This window comes from Kogia breviceps, chromosome 10 (genome assembly GCF_026419965.1).
Source record: "Kogia breviceps isolate mKogBre1 chromosome 10, mKogBre1 haplotype 1, whole genome shotgun sequence".
In the NCBI taxonomy this organism is placed as follows: Eukaryota; Metazoa; Chordata; class Mammalia; order Artiodactyla; family Physeteridae; genus Kogia; species Kogia breviceps.
Window position 1 is genome coordinate 31,664,561 of NC_081319.1, and position 20,387 is coordinate 31,684,947.

Genomic DNA, 20,387 nt, shown 5'->3' on the forward strand with positions numbered 1-20,387 from the left:
TCTGGCTGGAAAAGTGGTACTAACACCTGCACTATAATTTCCCAAAGTCACAAATAGCACAGGTCCAGTTGACAACTGCAGGCAGCACAAAGAACTGGCATGGAAACCCCACCAACCAGCCCTTACCAAGTGAGATGCCTCTGGCCCAGTGCTTTCAACTAGGAAGCCAACAGCTTCGGGGTCCAGGCTGGCCCAGAGGCAGGATTCAGAAGAGGAAGCCAGGTCTGCAGGTGCAGATGCAGAGGACAGAACAGGGAGAGGCAAGTATTGGTTAGAAAAGGTAGCAGAGTTGGGGGGAAAAAAAAAAAAAGAGTAACAAAGTCAGAAGGAAACAGTCTAACATAAGAGAAAAATGCATGCTTTTGGCTGCAGAGGAAGTTTAACAGCACGGTTAAGGGGTTGACAGAGACCATGGTTCTATTCCTACTGAGGCCTACTCCATAGTCACTGATACCTTATGATACCTAAGCCTGGTGTCTCCGCCTGCAAACTGGGGATAACAATAGCCCCTGCAACACACTGGCTGGCCTCATGATTAGATGCAAGTGTGCTCAGTGCCTAACAGCCAGTAAAGGAGGCTGCAGGGCACCAGCGATGCCACTGCTGTTAACATCAGCCACAAACGCTACCTCCTCAAACAGCTTCAGTCCTGTATCTCTCAGTGAGGATCATGAATCCTAGTATGAGTGTTTTGGGGTTAGATTAAATAAGTTAATACATAAAGCACTTAGGTCACTGCACGGCTCATAGGAAGATATTAGTATTAATATCTTGAGGACAAAGTATATACTAGCATTAATGTCTTGAGGATACTTCCTGCCAAAGGGGCCAGGGCAGCAAAGGAACAGGCCTGAGTTCAGTGCTGGGCCTTGACCATTCTCATGGCCTCACAGCCCAGTCATGCACAGCTAGCCTGAATGCCAGAAGCAGATGCGGTCAGCTCCCCTGGCACTCACCTTCCCCGACCTGTACAACGAAGGGACTCTTGGGAATGGTATCCCCAGCAAAGGAGACCTTGACCACATGGGGGCCAGGCTGCACTGGTTTGTACACACATCGATACACCTGGTTTCCTCTGTCTTCCACGAGCAACTCCACGGCGTTCTTCCCCTGGGGATCTTCCACCTCCACACCAATGTCACCCACGCCAGCACCTAGGAGACAGAGAACGTTCCACAAGCCCAAGTCACCCTCTAGAAAGCTCCCTGCTGATGAGGGCAAAAGTAGGTAGAAAATGCGAACTGCATGAGACAGAGAGGGACCTGTTTCCCGGTGGAGGGGAAGAGGCTCATAACCAACTTTGCTTCTCTCCCATTCTCTATTTTCTATATTGAAAAGAAAGCTGACAATTCATGTGGTCTATTCATTTCCTTTCTTACCAGCCCCCACCCAGGACCTTGCATAGAATTTGGTCCAGCAGATGATTCGTAAACCTTAGTTCTTTGGAATATTTATTTAGCCAAGTCAGAAATGTATACAGAAATTATTAATAATAATCAAAGTTAAGCTTGAGTATGAGATTTTAGAGAAGAAAAGCTGATTTTGAAAAATCTAAGAATATAACCAACACATTTGAAAAAGCTGTTTTTGTTGTTGGTTGTTCAATTTAAAAGACAAAATGTCAGGCATCCCAAGCCTTCAGGTTCCTGAGGATCATCTCAGGCTTTGCAAGAGGAGAGGTGTTACCTGCTGTGTAGATGTCAAAGTAGGTGGGCTTATTGGCGATGTTGCCAGAAGCTTCCAAGCCTGGACCTTTCGCAGTGACTTTACTGGCATCTCCCTGGGCCTTGTCGACATTTACTTCAAATGGGCTCTTGGAGATGTGCTGTCCTGCAAAGAGGACTGTGACCTACAAGTGACAGGCAGGTGAGACATCATCACTTCTTCCTGCTCAGCGAGAACACTGTATCAAGCCACATACACCGACAGCCTTCTCGTTTATCCTCCTGATCATACACACAAAGGTGCGGGAACCAGGAGCCCTGGGGAAGTGGCCTCAATGGGACTCCCATCTGGCACCAGCAGTCACACAGCTGGACCTGGGACATCACGCCTTTAGCAAATTAAAACACATCAGACATGCCTAAATTAGCCTGTATAGTAGGGGATACACAAATACTTATACTTCAATCTCTAGACAATGGACCCTTAAGGCAGCTGCAAGTGAGACCACTGTCTCCCTAATATAATGCACAGTTCTAGGATTTCAAAACTAAGAGTCAAAGTATTTTTCAAGGGACCAAGATCATTTTCAGATACATGGATTTGAGACACAGTACAGATTTCCATCTAAACTTTGAGTCAGAGTTCTCTTCTTTTAAATTTTAAGGGTTATCAGGTTGGGTGGGCCATTGGCCTCCACTATAGTCATCTGGCCTTCTCTGCACCCAGGCTTCGATGTTGACAGAAGCTGCAGAGCACTGTGAAGAAGGATACTTAAGGAAGCATTAAAGACAAAGAACCCACAGCTTAGCATTTACACTCCAGGCTTGCAGCTACAATTATTAGTTACCTAGGTGGAGTCAGAAAAATCCTATGACACTGCAAAGAACTTAGTGGAATTCAACCAATCTGCACGTAGTAACTAATGTCTCAAGTCTGATTCAGAGGGATCCCAAATTTTCTACAATAAACGTGGATACTTTTATAAACAGAAAGGAAAATCAGAAGTGAACGTAAGAAAACCGCTCTTCTTCCACATATAATGACGCAGGCCCAGAAGGGCAGTCCAAGCAAAGGCCATGACGTCTTATCTTACTTTGTGCAGTCCGGTGACCTTGGGCAGATATTCCACAGAGTATGTCTTGTTCTTATCGCTGTCAGGGGTCACTTGTGCCTAGGACGGAAGATGAGCAACAGTTAGAGAAGGTGCCGGGTGTGAGTGAAAGAATGCTATGCCAGCCAAGGTCCTGCAGCAAGGTGCCAGGCCAGGAACCTGCCTTGGCTATTTTCTGCCCCACCATTCCTGCAGGATGCCCCAGGAGGGAAGCAACCTGAAGTCACAGAAACAAAATCACACAGCACAAAGGAATAACCCGATCAGGATTCTACACTGTCTCCTGGCTGTAACTCTCCAGATGAGAGAGACTATGAAGCAATTAATTTAAACCTTTATTGGCCCACTAGTTATTAAGAGCTTATGAAATGCCAGGCCCAGTGTCAGGTACCAAAAATAAAACAAATCAGGCACAATTCCTACCCAGTGGGAGAAACAGACAATATGCCAGTAAACTTAGAACTTCAGATGGTGCTAAGCACTAGGAATAAAATATAGTCTTAAGAAGGTAAGTAGACAGAAGAAACAGTTATGTGCAAAGGCCCTGAGGGAGGAACCAGAGGATGGTCAGCATGGGAAAAGAGTAGGGAATCAGTATTGTTACTGCATTGTATTTTATCAGTAACAATAGCTAAATCCTTTATAAAATAAAGGAGACTTTATTTCATTATATTAAAAATTGTGTCCCTAGGTATGAATTTATATGATTTTTCAAGGCACAACCCTTGGGCAAGTTACTTTAACCTCTGTAAGCCTCAGGATCCTTTTGGTAAAAAACAGCTTTTGTGGTGAGCTTTCATGAGGAAAATGGAGGCACGTGGAAGATGCTGACAACATACCTCCTCTTTGTTCCCTTCTGGGTCCTCGACAAACACCATCACGTCTCCTTGCCCGGCGCTGATGGTGTCCACGGTGAACTTGGCCGGCTGCTTCACCATGTTTCCAGTGGGCTCGATTCCTGTCACAGGTTTACACAAGCACATTACAAGCTGGGCCAGGCCCCAACACAGGCTATCACCCATCGTGTCTCCTTCAGGGAACTGAGAGATGGGACCCAGCTCTGCCACTGTCACATGGGAGACGGCGACAAACTGTGATGAGGATAATCCAATTCTGAAATATTCAGAGCAAAAGGCTATACAACTGTGAAAATGACGTGGTAACTAGTAGCAGTGGGGCTTGCCTTGAGGGGGAAGACGAATGAAGTGCAGAGAATGGCTCATTTTTTATTAAAGAGCATTTTTAAATTTTTTGTCTTGGCTGTACCACGCAGCTTTCAGGATCTTAGTTCCCTGACCAGGGACTGAACCCAGGCCACCACAGTGAAAGCACCAGAGTCCTAACCACTGGACCACCAGAGAATTCTCTAAAGATGACATTTTCTTATTACTTGAAATGTTTTTAAATTGCCTTATTATTTTTTAATTAAACTTTTAATTAAGATGATTGAGCAAATTAATTTGAGATAGATTCACATACAGGTGTAAGAGATAATAATGCCCATTACCCAGTTCCCCAAATGGATACCTCCTACAAAACTCGAGTACAACATCACGACAAGGGAATTAACCTTGACAAAGTCAAGATACAAAACATTTCCATCCCATAGGGAACCCTCGTGTTGCCCTTTCATAGCTACCCCCTCAGAGTACTAATCTGTTCTTCATCTCTATAATTTTATCATTTCTAAAATGCCATATAAATGGAATCACATATTATGTAAACCTTGGGGATTAGCTTTTTTCCACTAAGCATAATTCTCTGCAATTTCATCCAGGTTTTTGTGTGTATTGGTAGCTTGTTCTTTTCATCACTGAGTAATATTCCATGATATGAATGCACCACTGTTTAACCATTCACCAAGTGAAGGACATCTGGGTTGTTTCCAGCTGTCTATTACTGATAAAGCTGCTATAAACATTCATACACAGGGTTGTGTGTGTGGACATAAGTTTTCACCCCTCTGGATAAATGCCAAGGAGTGCAATTGCTGGGTCATATAGTAGTTGCATGTTTAGTTCTTTTTAACACTGTCAAACTGTGCTCCAGAGTGGCTGTAGCATTTTACATTCCCATCAGCAATGTGTAAGTGTTGTCTTTCATCCTCTTAACTGCAAAAAGTTTCAAATTGTTTTAAAAAAAATTTTTTAAGTAAAATCCAGTCCTCAGGCCCTTTGTCTACGTAACATTTTGAGTTCTGTTTGAGATGGTGCCCAGGTAGCCTGTAGGACGGAAGCTAAGGAAGCTTATCTTGGAAGAGTCGGGTGATCCAGGAATTCACCCTTCATTGACAGAAAACCCTCACACACAGTCCAATGCTCATGTACCATGACAAGACCTCAACAGATCACGCTTTTACAAATGTTTTAAGCTTTTTAACTTTGATGAGGTCCAACTGATCTTTTTTTATTTCCCTTTATGGATCATGCTTTTGGTGTCAAGTCTAGGAATTCTTTGCCCAGTCCTAGATCCCAAAGACTCTCTTCTATATTTTTTTTCTGAAAGTTTTATATGTTTTACATTTAAGTCTGTGATCCACTTAACAGTGGCCTTTCCCTTTGCGGAGCACAGGCTCCAGACGCACAGGCTCAGCGGCCATGGCTCACGGGCCCAGCCACTCCGTGGCATGTGGGATCTTCCCGGACCGGGGCACAAACCCGTGTCCCCTGCATCGGCAGGCGGATTCTCAACCACTGCGCCACCAGGGAAGCCCCTGTGATCCACTTTGAGTTAATTTTTAAATGAAGTGTGAGACTTAGGCCAAGGTTCATTTTCTCTGCCTCTGGATGTCCAACTGCTATCGAATCCTGTGCAGGAAAGGCTCTCTTCCCTCCACTGAGTTCCCCCTGTCTCTGTCAAGAATCAATTGTGCTTATCTGTGTAGGTCTCTTTCTGTGTCCTTGATTCTGTTCCATTGATCTATGTGTCTATCCCTCCACCAATATCACATAATCTTGATTTCTGTAGCTTTATAATAAGTCTTGAGAGCAGGTAAACTGATTCCTCCCACTTTTTTTTTTTTTCAAAATTGCTTTCCCTACTACAGTTCTTTTGTCTTTCCATGTTTTAGAATAATAGTCTTTTCTATATATTTTTTAAAAAATCTTGTTGGGATTTTAATATCAATTGTGTTAAAGTTATATGACAATTTGGGGAGAAATGACATCTTTACTTTTTCAACCCATGAAAACAGTGTATCTCTCCATTTATTTAGATCTTCTTTGACTTCTTCATCAGTGTTTTTGTAGTTTTCAGCATATAACTACTATCATGTTTTATTACATTTCCACCTATTTCTCGGGTTTTTTTTAGCAACTGTAAATGGCAAGGTATTTTTAATTTCAGTATCCTCATGTTCATTCTGGTAGACAGAAATACAATGGATTTTTACATGCCGATCCTAACATCCTGTGACCCTGCTGAACTCATTTGTTCAAGGAGATTGGGGAGGGGTCGATTTTTTATGGTTTTCTACATAGACAATCATGTCATCTACAAATAGGGACATTTTATTTATTGCTCTCCAATATGTACGTCTTTTATTTCTTTTTCTTGCCTGACTAGACTGGCTAAAATCTGCATCATTATGTTGAAAAACAGTGGTGAAAATGGACATCCTTGCCTTGTTCCCAATCTTAGGGAACACGTTCAGTCTTTCACTATTATAATGTTAGCTGTAGGTTTTTTGGGGTGGCTACTCAAATTTCAAACTGAGGAACTTCTTCTCTATTCCTCTTTTTTCTGAGTTCTTATCATGGATGGCCACTGAATTTTGTCAAATGTCTTTTGTGTCAATTGATATGATCACGTGATTTTTCTTCTTTAGCCTGTTAATATATGTTGACTGATTCTCTAATAATGAGCCAGCCTTGCATCTCTGGAATAAATCCTACTTGGTCATGATGTATATAATTCTTTCTAAATATTGCTGAATTTTATTTGCTCACATTTTATTGAGGACTTTTACGTCTATACTCATGAGTGATACTGGTCTGTAGTTTCTTTTTTGGCACTGCCATTGTCTGATTTTGTTATTAGAGCAAAACTAGCTTGCTAAAATGAATTGGGAAGTCATTCCCTTCTCATATTTTCTGGAAGAGATTGTGTAGATTTGGTGTTAATGCTTCTTTACATGTATGGTAGAATTCTCCAGTGAAATCATTTGGGCTGAGATTTCTTTCCCAAGATCTTTCAAATTACAAATTTGGTTTATTTAATGGATATAGGACCATGCAGGTTATCTATCTCATCTTGGCTGAGTTTTGGTAGTTTGTGGTTTTTGAGGAAAGTGTATTATAGTTATCCATATTTTTGCTTATCACGTTCTCTCTTCCTGTTATTCCAAAATTCCTTCTTTCATTGTTTCCCTTCTGTCCAGAGAACTTCCTTTACCAATCCTTCTAGGGGATATGCCCGTAACAAGTGATTTTAGTTTTCCTTTATCTGAGAATGTCTTATTTCCACTTCATTCCTGAAGGATAGTATCCCTGGATATAGGATTCTGGGTTGACAATTCTTTTCCTTCAGCACGTGAAAAATGTGTCACTTCCTTCTGGCCTCTGTGATTTTTTATGAGAAATCTGTCATTCTATTTTTCCACCATACGTAAGATGTCATTTCTCTCCTGCTGCTTTCAAGCTTGTATTGTTTAGTTTCTTGAAGTCTGTCTAAGATGTGGCTTTGTGTGTGTGTGTGTGTGTGTGTGTGTGTGTTGGCAAATTTGGGAAGTTTTCAGCCATCCATCTGTTGAAGACATTGGGTCATTTGTTACTATACCTGGATTAACATTAGGTTTCCAATAAATAACCTAGTTTAAGAAAAAGTGGTGATAGATTGTTATATAACAAGATAATGTTCATACCCTGTTAGGTAAGAAATGCAAATTGAAGAAATATAGAGTCTGAACTCATTTCAGCATAGAAAAATGGCTGGAAAGAAACACCTCCAATTTTTTAAAAATTTAATTAATTTATTTATGTATTTTTGGTTGTGGTATATGGGCTTCTCATTGTACTGGCTTTTCTTGTTGCAGAGCACGAGCTCTAGGAGCACGGGCTTCAGTAGTTGTGGCTTGCAGGCTCTAGAGCGCAGGCTCAGCAGTCGTGGCACATGGACTTAAGTTGCTCCGCAGCATGTGGGATCTTCCTGGACCAGGGTTCGAACTCATGTCCCCTGCACTGGCAGGCGGATTCTTAACCACTGCACCCCCAGGAAGTCCCTAAAGATTTATTTATTATTTATTTAATTTATTTTTGGCTGTATCAGGTCTTAGTTGAGGCATGTGGGATCTTTGTTGCGGCGCACAGGCTTCTCTCTAGTTGTGGCACGTGGGCTTAGTTGCCCTGCGGCATATGGGATCCTAGTTCCCTGATCAGGTATCGAACCCGTGTCCCCTGCACTGGAAGGAAGGTTCTTTACCACTGGACCACCAGAAGTCCCTCTACATTTTTCTTTTGCTTAAAATTTACATAATGATTGGGTCATTTAACAAAAAGTTTTAAATATTTATAAATACCTGCTCTATCTGACTCTGACAGCCTGAGGAAGGACCTACTCTGCACACTGTCCAAAGCCGGGGACTGGGCTTGTCTACCCTGGTTAACCATGGTTGGTTAGAGGCTGAACCACATTCCACACTCTGTAAACTCCCTTGGAGCTAATGCTTACCGTGCAGAGAAACAACTGTTCCCTAGGATTACTCAGAACTCAGAAGCGTGCTGAGGGCTCACTATGCAGTGACTGCTCCATATAGAACACAGGTTTCATTAAAGGTTTCTGCCTAGCTCATAGATGCACGCTTTCAACATACCGAACTCCACAAGGGAGCCCACCACAAAGACCTGTTTGTGGCTGTAGATTTACCTCACCCTGGCCCTCTCTCCTTTCAGTTAATGGGTCTCAGTGAATGGATCTGCAAATGCTGACTGGCTGGTAAGTGCAACCTGATCAACATCCAAAATAAAATAAAACAGGGACTTCCCTGGTGGTCCAGTGGTTAAGAATCTGCCTGCCAATGCAGGCGACACAGGTTCGATCCCTGGTCCAGGAAGATCCCACATGCCACGGAACAACTAAACCCGTGGCCACAACTACTGAGCCTGCGAGCCACAACTACTGAAGCCCACGCGCCTAGAGCCCGTGTTCTGCAACAAGAGAAGTCACCACAATGCGAAGCCTGCGCACCGCAACTAGAGAAAGCCCAGCACAGCCAAAAATAGATAGCTAAATTAATTAATTTAAAAAGCGTACATATTTATAAAAATAAACAAATAAATAAAATAAAACAAACCAACTGTTTTAGAAACTAGAAGATGAAATGGTCTCTATGCTTTGGTTCTGTTGGCAGAAATAAAACAATGTGCCACACAGGAGAGAACAAATCGTCCCTCCCCTTGTCTCATCATGGACAACATAATATCTAAGGTGCTGCCCATGTGGCCTCACATGTGGCCCTGCTGCCTAAAATGACCATTTTGTCTTTCTACTTAAAAAGAAAAAAAAATTGGGGCTTCCCTGGTGGTGCAGTGGTTGAGGGTCCTCCTGCCAATGCAGGGGACAAGGCTTCGTGCCCCAGCCCAGGAAGATCCCACATGCCATGGAGCAGCTAGGCCCGTGAGCCATGGCCGCTGAGCCCGCGCGTCTGGAGCCTGTGCTCCGCAATGGGAGAGGCCACAACAGTGAGAGGCCCGCGTACCGCAAAAAAAAAAAAATTAAACACAGAATTACCATATGATCCAGCAACCCACTTCTAGGTATATCCCCCCAAAACTGAAAGTAGGGACTCAGATACTTATATACCCATGTTCACAGCAGTATTATTCACAATAGCTAAGAGGGAGAAACAACTCAAATGTCCACTGACAGAAAAATGGATAAACAAAATGTGGAATATGTATACAATGGAGTATTACTTAGCTTTAAAAAGGAATGAAATTTTGATACATGCAACAACGTGGATGAACCTTGAAAACACCACACTACATGAAGTAAGCCTAACACAAAAAGACAAAATACTGTATGAGTCCACTTATGACGTACCTAGAGTTGGCAAATTCATAGAAACAGAAAGTAGAACGGTGCTTGCCAGGGCCTGGGGGGAGGTGGGGATGGAGAGTTACTGTTTAATGGATACAGAGTTTCAGTTTGGGAAGATGCAAAAATTCTGGAGATGAATAGTGGTGATGGTTTCACAACACAGTGAATGTATGAAAGTACTTAATGACACTGAATGGTACATCTAAAAATAGTTAAATTAGTGAATGTTGTATTATACATATTTTACCACAACAAAAAAATGCAAAGAATACACACATGCATACATATGGGTGTGTATATGTTTCCTACCTAAGTGCATAAAACTTACAAAGAGGCAGATGAAGGAAATGGCAATGACTAGCCACATTCCTTGACTGCAGCTAGAGGTCATTTTCTAGAAAACAGCTTCATGAAAGGAAACCGTTTCACATTAACAATGGGGAAACATGACAGCTAGCGATAAGGTTATTGCAAACAAGCACTTTATGCCTTGATTAGATTCAATCCATTTGACCAATTTTGTTGACAGGAGATTTGGCTGTTTGCAGCTTTTTTGCCTTTAAGGAAGAATAACCTTTCAAATCAGATTCCTTGTTCCAGTCACAGTCTTTGGTTATAGCTTAGAGAAGCACTTTTAAAGCAAGTGTGGACATGCCAACCTTCCATTGACTGCATTGCGGTGAGGGCTTCAAACAAAGTCCCCAGTCTCCATATAACACAAATGATTGCACAGACCCCACCTCATTGCCAAGAGGACTTCAAATGGCAAGTGGGTCTCTTCCAGAACTATCTGTCCTCTGGTCTAAATCATACTAAAAAGACAGATGAGAAGGACTTGGATACTGAGGCTGAGGACAGCACACAGTCAGAACTACTGCCCTGGTCGTGCGTCATCTCAAGACTAAGCTGATGCTGGGACTTCCTTGGCGGTGCAGTGGTTAAGACTCCACGCTTCCACTGCAGGGGGCAGGGGTTCTATCCCTGGTTGGGGAACTAAGATCCTGCATGTCTCATGGCACGCCGGAAAAAAAAAAAAAAAAAAAAAAGACTAAGCTGATGCCAAGTAGGGCAATGCTATCTTCAAAGGGAATGAGTAGATAGATAAGAGCTCTGGATGTTTACAAAGTCAATGTCATTTTAAAAAAACAAGAAAGAGGAAATTCTCCTAGATTAAGAGTCTAAGGTAAAATAACAAGCAAATGTAGAAAGTGAATCTTAATCAGATCTTGGTTTGTAAAACGAGAAAAACTGTAAAAGACAATCATAGGACAAGAGAGAAATTTGAATATAAACTGGATATTAGTTGTTATGAAATTATTGTTCATTTTCTTCTGTGTGATAATGAATACCGTGGTTACAAAAGAGGATGTCCTATTCTTACGAGAGACTTGGCTGACGCACTGTGGAGTGAACTGTTACCATGCCAGCAAATTATTTTCAAATAATTCAACAATCACACACATGCACACACACGGAGCGAAAGACCACATTAGAATGTTAAGAACTGTAGATTCTAGGAGAGGACATACAAAATACTTTGTGTGTGTAAATGTTATCCTAAATGTAATTACGAAAATTAAGAAATAGAACGCACTCTTCCCCCTTGCCACAGAAAAGGGAACAAATTATATCTTGCTGTACTTATCTCTACCAGAATCCACACTGGGCTGAAATGCAACTGTTCTCTTTAAAAAAGCGGATGTGCTTTTAAGTCAGGTGCCAACCAGAAAACCAAATTCCTCAAAATGCCTTTGACCCACTCTAACGTTCTAAGCAGAACACTCCTTGGCAGCTGGCTGGGAGATCATAAACAGGATGTCTTAGCAAGGAAGTATCTGCCAGGGGTTAACAATAGCTCCCACTGCATTTGGAAACCTGCAGCAGCTTTAGCATAACCGAAAGAGAAATGAATCAGCAGCCAGAAGACCCAGGCTCCTGCCCCACCCCACCGTAGTAAGTCTGGGGGACCTCCCCCACCCCCTCCTCCCTCCACCCCGACCTCCCCTTTGCTCTGTGGATTGGGCCTCTGATTCCTCCTCTGAAAAATGGGAACAATAGTCCTTTCTTCATCCCAGGGTTACTGCACCCAAGTCACAAAGCAACAAACTCATCAGTCTCCATCACATTAAAGCAGCAGCGTTTCTGAAAGCCTAAATTCACAAGGCAGAAAAAGACGGTCATAAACAAATGGACCTTTAGGTAGAAAACATCTGACAAAGGAGGCCTGGGGTGCCTTTAGGTATGAAGCCTATACATTCTTGATTCTCAATAATCAAGACTAGAGGACAGGGCTTCCCTGGTGGCGCAGTGGTTGAGAATCCGCCTGCCGATACAGGGGACACGGGTTCGTGCCCCGGTCCGGGAAGATCCCACATGCTGCGGAGCGGCTGGGCCCATGAGCCATGGCCGCTGAGCCTGTGCTTCCCCGCATACCGGAAAAAAGAAAAAAAAAAAAAAAAAAAAAAAAAAAAAAAAAAAAAAGACTAGAGGACAAGCCTCAAATCCAACATGACCAGTGCTTACCTCTGCCATAGGCCCTGGCTTTCTTGGGGTTGAGTTTCGGTTTAAGAGGAGCCCCTGGCTTGAGCTTGGCTTTGGGGAACTGGGACAGGTAAGTCATCACCGAGTGCTCATCCACATCCGGGTGAATAATTTCTTCAGGAGTGATGACCTAGAATAACGACATGTTAGATAAACACCCAGAATATATCACTTTGCAACTACAGAAGTTTTTGCAAAAATCTCTTAAAGCAAACACTACTCTCAATAAAGTGAAAGTACATCAAACTGGCATGCCAAAATCAGTTGTTTTTTTTTTTTTTTAACCTTTTAGAAGTGTCACCATCCCCTTTGGAAGCTGAGGACCCTCTCCAGACAATTCTATACGTAATTTCCAGAGGTTCATACCTCCCCACCCTGGAAAGAAAAAAAAAGGCCACTCACTCCTCTTTCCAGAAAAGATAAGCTATATCAAGTAAGGAAGAAGAAATAAGAACATGTGGCATTAAAGCATATTACCAAAAAGTGCATAGATAAACTGGCCTTTTTCTTTGCTCTTTTATCCATTGTCTGCATTTCTATTGACTCAGCTACTAATAAAAAAAATAAAAATAAAACCAAAAAGAGATAACACAATGACATATTAGATATGTGCTCTTGTAATACACTGAATGTTTTTGTCCTCCCCAAATTCATATGTTAAAACCCTAATCCCTGGTGTGATGGTATTAAGTAGGGCCTTTGGGGGTAAGTAGATCTAGATGAGATGAGATCATGAGGGTGGAGCTCCCATGATGGGATTAGTACCCTTATAAGAAGAGGAAGAAAGACCAGAGCTCACTCTCTCTCCACCTCACAGTGTAAGGACACAGCCAGAAGGCAGTTTGCAGCTGTCTGCAAGCCAGGAAGAGAGCCCTCACCAAGAAGTAAATTTCCTGGCACCTTGATCTTGGAATTCCCAAACTCTAGAACTGAGAAATAAATGTCTGTTGTTTAAGCCACCCAGTCAATGGTATTGTTATAGCAGCCTGAGTTAAGACAGGTCTTAATACATTAAAAGCCATTTAAAAAATAGGAAAGGGGAAATTTTCTCCCAACATTCAGCTTAGGAGCAAGAATTGACCTGTGCTGGACAAGTGGCCTCCCTGAAGGTGTCACAGTCCCAGTTCCACCAGCTGACCCAGCCCTAACCAGCACAAAAACTTCTCCTGCCACCAAGAGGTAAGCCACACCTCCTCAGATGAACAGAAGGCTCTGTCTCATGAACAGGTCAACCAAATGCAGATAAACAACATATGTACCCAGCTTCCCCCACTCCATGGTAAAAAACAAAAGAGGAAACATTCTGATAATTAACCTGCAGCAAGAAAACAGCTGTTTGGGTTTGTACAGTCGCCTCCAATATGTTTTGTAAAATGTAGGATGTACGTTGAGTTGGCATTTCTCCTAGGCAGCTCCTTCAACAACTTTACACACTGCCAACATCACATGAATGCCAAAAGGAGATGAGTTTTGGTTTAAGGGGAGATGCAAAACATATCATACCACTTCCTGAGGGTGGAAGAGCCAAGGAATGGGCCTTGGAGAAGAGACATGATGCCAAAACCAAACCAAAGAAATACAGGCAAGATTTTCTACCTCCCAAGGGATCCTGTTACAAATATACTGAACTCAGCTCTGAATACCAACCCAAGACCTTAACGGAGCCTGTAATGAGGTCATCCATCCCCTGGCACTGGCTACCCACAACTTTTCTTGACCAAGTCTTTGAACATGGGAGTCATGGTGTCAGGGGTTGCTATTTAAACTCCTTGGAAGGGCTTAGAAGATTGGACCTCAACTAAGCAACGTGGCTACTGTAGATGGTATCCAAGACATATTCAATTTCCAAGTTATGTTGTTATATTCCTTTGTTAGGATTATGAACAATATGAATTCTTAAACACTTTCCATTAATGGTGAGTTATCCTGGTTTAAACTTCTTTAAAAGTTCTAAGTGACTTTCTTGAAGATATTGGATTTAGAAAAATGTTTAATAGGTTAAAAATGGTCAAATATTGGCAATTTCTTATGGTTAAGGTCCACATTTGCAGTCTGGCATCCAGACATGGCCTTTGTGATCTTTGGAACAGAAATACTAGAAAATTCAAGACTTCCCTGGTGGCACAGTGGTTAAGACTCTGTGCTCCCAATGCAGGGGGCCAGGTTCAATCCCAGGTCAGTGAACTAGATCCCACATGCATGCCGCAACTAAGAGTTCACATGCCACAACTGAGGAGCCCGTCTGTTACAACTAAGACCAGGCACAACCAAATAAATAAATATATGAATAAAATAAATATTTTTTAAAAAATACTAGAAAATCTGTCACATGTGACAGTGAAGACCTTTAGGGGATCTACAAGCACCTAAGTCAATGAGAACCTATTAATATGGGTAAACTGAGGAAGATGGGAGACGGCCACAGACAATGCTCATTGAAAGCTGACCACTGAGGAGGTCAGACTGCCTGCCAGCAGAGCATCAGGGTAAACAGCTTCATGGGACACGCATGCTTCTACACATACCTGTGGGACACCCAGCCAGTCGTCTGCCTGCTGCATGGCTTCTCGCGCATTATCCACAGGCTTTCGTGGATCCCAGGATTCCCAGTCTGGGCACAGACCTGTTAACATCACACAAAAGATGCTGTTAGTATTAACTGACTGAAGAGGTTAGAGGAAACCAGGTGCCTAAACTACACTCACTCAGTCTCTTGAGAGAACAGTTTCTTCCAAAAATCTTAGTGAACTGTATGCTTTATGGGCCAAAAGTATCACAGATATGAGTGAGCCAAAAGTATTACAGATATGAGTATGCCAAGGTAGAAACTATTCTGCCTGAGCTGAGACTTCTTCTCCAGGCTGTTATCTTCTTGCATTCAGATAGGAATTTATCCATTCCTTAAGGGTGTGACGTAAATAAATGAACAAACAAAGCCTGTAAAACCATTTGGGCCTGGTACCTTTTTGCAGGAGAGATTTTTTTGACACATCACACTCACACTTCTGTGCTCTGGTCACCAAATGTGTGGGGTTGACATCAGCTGTGTGTGCTATGATTTAACTTAATTCTGACAGTATCTATCTGGAAACAGCATCAGAATCCACAGGCTAAGGGCTCAGTCCCACGAGACTCCCCCAACCCCAACTTCAGAGCCCAGTTACAAGTCCAGGTTTGTCACCTGGGCTTTCTGACCAACCAGCTACTAATCAGAGGTTCCTACAACCCCGTCCTCAGGTTGGATTGTTTCCTAGAGTGGCTCACAGATCTGAGGAAAACAGTTTACTCACTGGGTCACTGGTTTATTATAAAAGGATTTTACTGAATGGAAGAGATACATAGGGCAAGGTGGGAGAAGGGGCAAGGAGCTTCCATGTCCTTTCAGGCACACCACCACCCCCAGGACCACCACATGTTCACCAACCGGAAGCTCCCCAAACCCTGTAGCTCAGGGATTTTTATGGAGGCTTCATTATGCAGGCTGGACTGATTAAATCACCTGCCATTAGTGGTTAACTCAACCTCTATCCCCTTTCCCTTTCCTGGAGGTCAGGGGACAGGGAAGAAAGTTCCAACCCCTCTAATCACTGATTGGTTCCCCCGACATCCAGCCCCCATCCTTTGGGGCATTCCAAAAGTCACCTCATTAACTCAGGCATGGCTGAACGACACCACTACCACAGCTCTTTTAGCTTAGTAAATTCCAAGGGTTTTAGGAGCTCTGTATCAGGAAAGGGGACAAAGACCAAACATATATTTCCTATTATAAGTTACAATATCACAATCCCAATCCTGGATATATCTAAAAGACTGAACTAGCATCCTGTGTACTTACAACATTCACTTGCTCAAAGGCCTAAATCTAGAATTATCGCAAAAACCTTTGTAACCACAAGAAGTATAGGGCTGGAGTAAAAATCCCCAGGTTTAAACAGGAAAGAGGCACCCTAAAATGTGTCTTTGCATGGAAGCAAGAAAGAGGGCACTGGGAAGTGAACTAATGCTGAGCTCTGAGTTACTTCTGGATGACACCAGCTTACAGGCTCTCAAGGAAGACTGGGGCCTAGGGCCAGCCCTCCTTCCCTATCCAGTTGACACCAGCTAGTTGAGCGTGTTGAGAACCACTAGCTTACTTAATACCAATGTGCTCAGCATATACAGAGCAATCAGTAAATGGAAACTATGATTATTAGGGCAGATTTTTTATTTAAAACAATTTTGGAGGTGCACATAAACACAGGCTCTGGTTTTTCTATTGAGAGTATCAGCAAACTCTACCCATCAATCTAAACCCTCCAGTGAGGATAATTATTACCTTGGGGTACATTCAACCACTCAGAAAACAGGAGCCCATCAAGGGTGGAAAAGGCTCCAACAGGATCCTGACCAAGCACTATTTCACAGCAATGCAGAAAGAAAAGGGCAGAGAAAGCCATATACAGTCAACCCAGTGGTTGACAAAGAGGGGTACTTTCCACTAAATAAAAGTTTTTAGATTTTCACGCCAAACCACGTAATAGGGCACATGTTGAAGCCAATGGGAAACTAGGCACCAACTGTGGAAAGAGGGAGGAGAAGCAGGACTTGGGGTCTGGAAGCCGAACTCAAGTTCTGCTCCGAGCATGAAGGCCTTCATTCAGAATTTGGGTAAATAATTCAATGCTCAAACAAGTCTATGGATGGACCTATAAGACCTGCCATCAGAAAGGCAAACGGACCCATTTTTAGTTCCTTTAGTTATCTTACAATGGGTTAAAAACCAGGAGAAATACACCAATCACAGCCAAGAAAGCCAGGTGGGGTCCACACACCCCACCCCTCTGGAAGGCATGGCTCAGGCAGCCATGGGCACTTACCTGGAGCACAGCTGTCTACCAGGGCTCCCAGGGCTTTGCCATCTTGCCAGTTCTGGTTAAAGTTGGTGATGGGCAAGTAGGGGATCTTGTTCTGAATCCACCCCAGCAGCCTCTGCTTTGGCGTCTGCTTCTTGGCATCGTCGTCGCCCTCATCCTCCCACACAGGCATGGAGATGGAGTAGTGGAGGATCAGCGTCCACACCAGGCCCAAGATGAGCTTCAGGTTCCCATCCACGATGGCTTTGCTGTCTGAGCAGAGAGACACAGGCCTGGTCAAGCCTCTGGGTTGCACAGGTATGAATCACCCCCTTTGTAAAAAAGTAAATGGAGTCCTCAACTGTTAGAGAACCACACTGAGCTATACGAGAGTGAAGGGATGCAATGCTGGCATTTGCTTCAAAATACTTCAGGATGCGAAGAGAGGAAGTAAGATTCCAAAACGCTGTTAACCAGTGTCACTGGATTACAAGTCCATGAAAATGCATCACTGCACTGTCTCTATTTTTACATGCATTTGACATTTTCCATAATAAAGAGTTTTTTTTTTAATTTCAAGAAATCATTTCAGAAATATAGATAATGCCAAGAGGTGGATGCATTCCAGAGATAACCACCTGTTAACCTGGCAGTATACTGTCTACCAGATTGTGTGCACACATATGTGTATGTGTTTGCTGCCGGAATTTATATTATACTATAAATTATAGTATATTATACTATAACATAATTTATATTATACTATATGATCAGTCTTGAAATCTTTCTTTTCACTAATCGCTATGTCCTAGATATCTTTTCCCTATAAAAAGTTGTTTCTGTTTACACCCCCATCTACATGTTTAAGAGGTCATTTTCTCTCAGATCTCACAAATACTGGGTGTTATCCATCACTTTCATCTTACTTCTCTGACAAGTTATTCATTCATAAAAGAAGACTGTTAGTTAGCTTAACTAACAGTTAAGCTAATCTAATTGGGCAAAGTGTTGCCAGGAGGATAAGTGACTGGACAAAGGCATGGCCCCTTTTCTACTCATTCCCCAGCTTAAAAGGACATACCCTGCCACTGGCCAGCCCCTTCTGGAACTCTCACTGCCACTGGTTTCTACTTCCCCCTTGGCTTCCCTGTGGCTCTCTGTCCTCTTTCCAACCTCCATCTACATCCATCAAAATTCAAACATTATCTCCAAGACATCTGTCTTTCTGTCTGTCTCTCCATTTCCTACACCCTAAACAACCTCTGTTACAACCCCCCATTCTGCCAGGACCCCAAGGTGAAAATGTCAGAATCATCTTAGACTCCTCCTCCAAAGCCCTGGAGCAGTTCCCACAATTCTCTCCCTACCTCTTGGCAAATCCTTTTCTACACTCTCCCCCCAAATATGTGGCCCCTCCTCCCCTCTCTGCTTCCTCAACAGCCATGAAGCTCCATCATTGTTCACATAACCCGAGAACCATCCTTCTAGTCAGGTACCCCTGTGCTTCCCAATTCACCAATGGTCCCTGCTGCCCAAAGTTGAACTCTTTAGACATGTAGCACCTTGAGAGACCTACACAACCTCCACCTGGCCTGCTTTTCCACCCTTGTCACTGCCACCCACCACACTCCACATTCCAGACTCCCCACTCCTGGAGCACATCTTGCTGTGAACCCCCTGGACTTCTCCACCTCTTCTGTATTCCCTATGATGACAAGGCCTTTCACTCCATCCTCCTGCAGGACTAACCCCAGATCATCATTCAAGGGCCAGATCTAACAGATGGTGTACTTCACTCCCACCAGCCTTTGTGTAACCACACCAGGGTCCTCTCATGACAACAATCATTCATTCCTCAGCCTCCTCACCCCCCACCCCCCACTCCAGGGCTGCGAGCTCCTGACTGGGAGTAACTGAGCCTTCTTCATCTTGCAGCTCCCCACGCCCTGTCCCTCCCTCCCACCCACCCACCACAAGGCACCTGAATGTTGGTTAAACACACGTCAAACTGCACTTAATGAAACCCAGCTACAACCAAATGAAAAATAAACTCACATGCTGTTAAGGAGTAAATAGCATGCCATTCAATACTGAAAGGGTGGGGCTTTTAAAAAAAAAATCAACCTGCTTATTGTTATGTCCTCTTATAAGAAAAAAAAAACCCTCCTAAGAGCCCACACCCAAACCCACAGAAATCAAAGATAATTTCACAGTTGCAGGTCAGTCATAACAAAACTTGATCATGTAAAACTGGACAGTGTAAAGATTATCATGAACTGGCCGGTCAGACACACTAAATTCGAGCAATCCTCATTCAAAGTTAAGGTGCCCAGGGATTTTCTACATAATGAACCATATAACTAACTTTTAAGCAGGACTGTCTACATAACTCACGGGGCCCAGTGACAAATGAAAATACAGGAATCCTTGTCCAAAAAGTATTAAGAATTTCAAGACGGCAACAGCAGAGCATTAAACCAAGCACACAGAACCCCCCTGAACACAGGGCTCTGTATAGCTGCCCAGGTCGTGCAACCATGAAGCCAGCACTGCTTCTGAGGTCCCGCGGACAAAGGAGTTGTGATGTACACAAAACACTGAACCCCTGCATAGAATATAGGTATCCAAGGAATTCATTCTGCTAGACCAGCTGACAGTCCTTGACCGTGCCTGAAAATTTTAGGATTAGATGTCCTGTTACAAGTGTGTCTTTAAAGTGCTATTGATTACTGAGTTACTACCTACTGATGGTAAAAAAAAAAAAATTCCACGTCAAACCATTTTCCATGCCAGTTTCCTTTATTCAGCCTAAGGGGAGGAGAACAGTCTTCAGAAGGGTGAGGGGAGATAAGGGGAGAAGCAGAGCGTGTGCATGCTTATTGCTAATCCGGGTAAGAGGTGGACCTGGCCACGTCTGGTCTTGCACCAGGCAGAATCTGAACAGGCCAGAGTCTCATCCAGCCACAGGCATCAGTCCGCAAAGCTCAAACTTCCCTGAGTTATGTTAAAAATGCTTTTCGAAGGCAAAGTTGCAGATTTCGTCCATAAATCAAAACGTGAAACCAGTTTGCTCTATTTTTACCCAGCTTACACATGTTGGTTTAAAGGAATGAGACATGGGTCTTTTTCAAAAAGATTTGGGGGAAATATGACCCAGTAAATGTCTGAGCCAAATTTATGAAACATACAATGCCTGGAACTTC

The 20,387-nt window shown here is 43.1% G+C and overlaps 2 protein-coding genes across 2 annotated transcripts in view; both read right to left on the reverse strand.

Moving 5' to 3' along the window:
* Nucleotides 1-20,387, reverse strand: part of FLNB (filamin B) — a 169,497-nt gene that overhangs the window by 65,012 nt on the left and 84,098 nt on the right. Inside the window, exons 4-10 of the mRNA XM_059076153.2 lie at nucleotides 17,209-17,457; nucleotides 14,878-14,975; nucleotides 12,335-12,482; nucleotides 3,616-3,734; nucleotides 2,759-2,836; nucleotides 1,687-1,849; nucleotides 957-1,154 (exon numbers count right to left, since the gene is read on the reverse strand). Of these exons, the coding sequence (XP_058932136.2) occupies nucleotides 957-1,154; nucleotides 1,687-1,849; nucleotides 2,759-2,836; nucleotides 3,616-3,734; nucleotides 12,335-12,482; nucleotides 14,878-14,975; nucleotides 17,209-17,457 (1,053 nt within the window). The remainder of the gene's footprint in view (nucleotides 1-956; nucleotides 1,155-1,686; nucleotides 1,850-2,758; nucleotides 2,837-3,615; nucleotides 3,735-12,334; nucleotides 12,483-14,877; nucleotides 14,976-17,208; nucleotides 17,458-20,387) is intronic.
* Nucleotides 1-20,387, reverse strand: part of SLMAP (sarcolemma associated protein) — a 307,400-nt gene that overhangs the window by 33,711 nt on the left and 253,302 nt on the right. The window lies entirely within an intron of this gene.